The 2,610-nt window shown below is 53.3% G+C and overlaps 1 protein-coding gene across 1 annotated transcript; it reads right to left on the bottom strand.

Annotated features, from left to right (window-relative positions):
- Positions 1–479: 479 nt before the first annotated feature.
- On the bottom strand, positions 480–1,417 carry CDC42EP5 (CDC42 effector protein 5). The gene has a single exon (XM_060255637.1). The coding sequence runs from the start codon at positions 1,385–1,387 to the stop codon at positions 707–709; it is 681 nt and encodes a 226-aa protein (XP_060111620.1). The 5' UTR covers positions 1,388–1,417; the 3' UTR covers positions 480–706.
- Between the last annotated feature and the right edge of the window lie 1,193 nt (positions 1,418–2,610).

Raw genomic sequence — 2,610 nt, 5'->3', positions numbered from 1 at the left:
AGCTGAGAAAGACGGACTCTCTGTCCCGGTGGGGCTCAAAGATGGATGGATGAGAAACAAAAGGCAAGAGGAGAAGACAGAGACATGGAGGGTTTCTTCAGCATGTCCACTGATGCACTGCTTCTTCTGTTCTACAGAGATGAGGTGGCCAGAAGCAGAGATGCATTTCTCTGCAGGAGCCAACGCTGTGTACACGGAAGAGTTTATACCATTCCAGGCATCATTGGGGAATACGAGAAATCAAGGAAAAGGACAACTGCTATTGGGCATGCACCACAATCCTGTTTTTCAAAGCTTGTGTTCTGTAGCATTATCACTCGGCTGGCCAGAAGTTCAATCTCCAGGCTGAGAAGCCAAGTCCTGTTCCCTTTCCCCCTTCCTTCCATCGCCATTGCCAGACTTGGAGATCAGAGAAGATCACAGACCAGCCTGATGCCTTTCCTCAAACAGGCGGCTGCAGCAGTCATGGCAGGGGAGAGCAGCCTCTGTCCGTCCTCCTCTTGAAGTCAGCTAGGAGAGGTGTAAAGCAAGAAGGCTTCTTTGAAGGCCAAAGAGAAGTGGCAGGCCAGCCAGCGGTCATCTGCAGGACAGGCTTGGCTCACGGGCGACCAGCTGCCCACTACTGGGGAACTCTGCAGAGTGGAGTGTTTCAGAGGGAGGAGAGGTGGAAAGCCAAGGAGAGACAGACTGGTGTCGCTCCCCCTTCCTATAGCCCAATCTCGTCATCCTGCTCATCCTCAAAGCTGTATCCCTGCCCCATGTCCTCGTCCTCATCTTCATCGTCGTCCTCATCGTCAACAGCATGGTGGAGGTGGTGTCCCACTGGGCTCGCACTTTCGTTCCTCACTGGCACCTGGTCCAGGTCCTTGATACTGTCCCAGTCTCTATCCATCACTCCCAGCACCTCATCCAAGATAGAAGGCCCAAGATCCAACTGGAAGGAAAGAAGGGACTCGCCGTACTCCAACGTGGAGCTCTCCAAGGAGATCTTCTGGTGCAGGTCCCAGCCTGCTCCATTAGCGGGCGCCTGTGGCTGCTGCGCCGCCATTTCTGGGCCCTGCAGTACCACGTAGCTTCCTTCAGGGGTTGAGGTCGCTGGGCTCTGGATGACTCCGTTCCCCCTACCCGGGGGAGACAGCAATTCAAATGGGCCAGAATCTGCTCCGGAAATGGAGAGGCGCTCTGGAGACCCAGAAATGTCCAAGGCCAGACCGTTGGCCTTGGGGCCCCCGTGGTTGCTGAGGAAAGATGTGTCCCCAAAAGCATCTCCACCCCGACCGATGTGCATCGTGTGCCGGAAGTCCCCCAAAGGAGCGCTGATCATGGCTCGATCCAGACGGGGTCGCTTCTTGGAGTGGGAGACAGGAGACTGCTTGAGGATGGGCATCTGGGGAGAAAGGAAGAGACGGATGAGAAGGGGACCCAAAGGACAGTCTTCCCCTGAAAGCCAGTCCGGCCTGCTGCTCAGGCAGCTGGAATCCAGGAGACCAAGACAACTGGTTCATTATTCAGCAAGTCATTCTCTCACACCCATCCATACATTTTTCAAAAGCCGTTCTCCCACCACCCTCAGCTGCTCAATCTGCCAAACGGGAACCACCGCAGCAGTGACTCCACCTCGCAGGACTGTCGCTAGAACAAACAGCAGGATTGCAGAAAAGCCCTTTTGCAAATGAGCGCCACTGCCTTCAATTAAGCACGCTGATTTGGAAGCTGACTTTCGTCTATGACTGCCTGGCATATTTATTATTTATCAAGCGGCGAAAATTGCTGGGTGCTGCAGGAAAATGAAAAAGACAAAACAAAACATGCCCTGCCCTTGAGCTTATCACTTAAAAGAATTTGCCTATTAAAAATGTGTCTCCCACCCTTCCTTCAAGAAGTTCAGGATGCAGAGCATGGGGCCATCCCATTTTATCATCACAACAATCCTGCGAGGTAGGTTAAGCATCGCGTTTTGCTCTGAGGCTATCCAAAGAGCTTCAGGGGTAAGCAGAGATTTGAACCCAAGACTTCCGCATCACATTGAGTCAAGGAGGAGGGCACTGGGCGGGCGGAGGGCTTTGTCCCTTTAAGAATCTGGCAGATTTTGCCACATTTCAAAAGGAATGAATGGTGGAAGAACTTTTCTTGCCCCAGCCTTGGATGTCCTGAACCCACTCACCGAGTCCCCAACTTGTTTAACTGGTTCCTCAAACGGAGGAACATCTCGGTTGCTGCGAGGTCTGGGTCACAGGATGCCTGGATTCCCTATGGAGGAAAGCATGGCAAGCCAGGATTTCCAGGGCCTAAGGGAGGAGGAGTGAGCTCTCCGGCATTAGAATGGGGGATGGCTGCTGAAAGAGAAGCAGAGTTGTGTTGGAGATTTCTGAGTCCCTGACTTCCCTGCTATCATCCCAAGAAACAACAGAGTCAGGGGCACAAAGAAGGCTGAGGGGCCTCCAGTTAGGGTTGCCAGCTCCTGGCAACTGAGGAGGGATGTGACATCATCACAGAGTCTGCCCTCCAAAGCAGCCATTTCCTCCAGGGGAACTGATCTTTGTCATCCAGAGATCGGCTGTAATGTCAGGAGGCCTCCAGGCTCTGCCTAGAAGTTGGCAACTGTAGACC

Source organism: Heteronotia binoei, chromosome 15 (genome assembly GCF_032191835.1).
Source record: "Heteronotia binoei isolate CCM8104 ecotype False Entrance Well chromosome 15, APGP_CSIRO_Hbin_v1, whole genome shotgun sequence".
In the NCBI taxonomy this organism is placed as follows: Eukaryota; Metazoa; Chordata; class Lepidosauria; order Squamata; family Gekkonidae; genus Heteronotia; species Heteronotia binoei.
The sequence above is the reverse complement of the archived record's forward strand: the minus strand, read 5'-3'. Positions and strand labels throughout refer to the sequence as shown.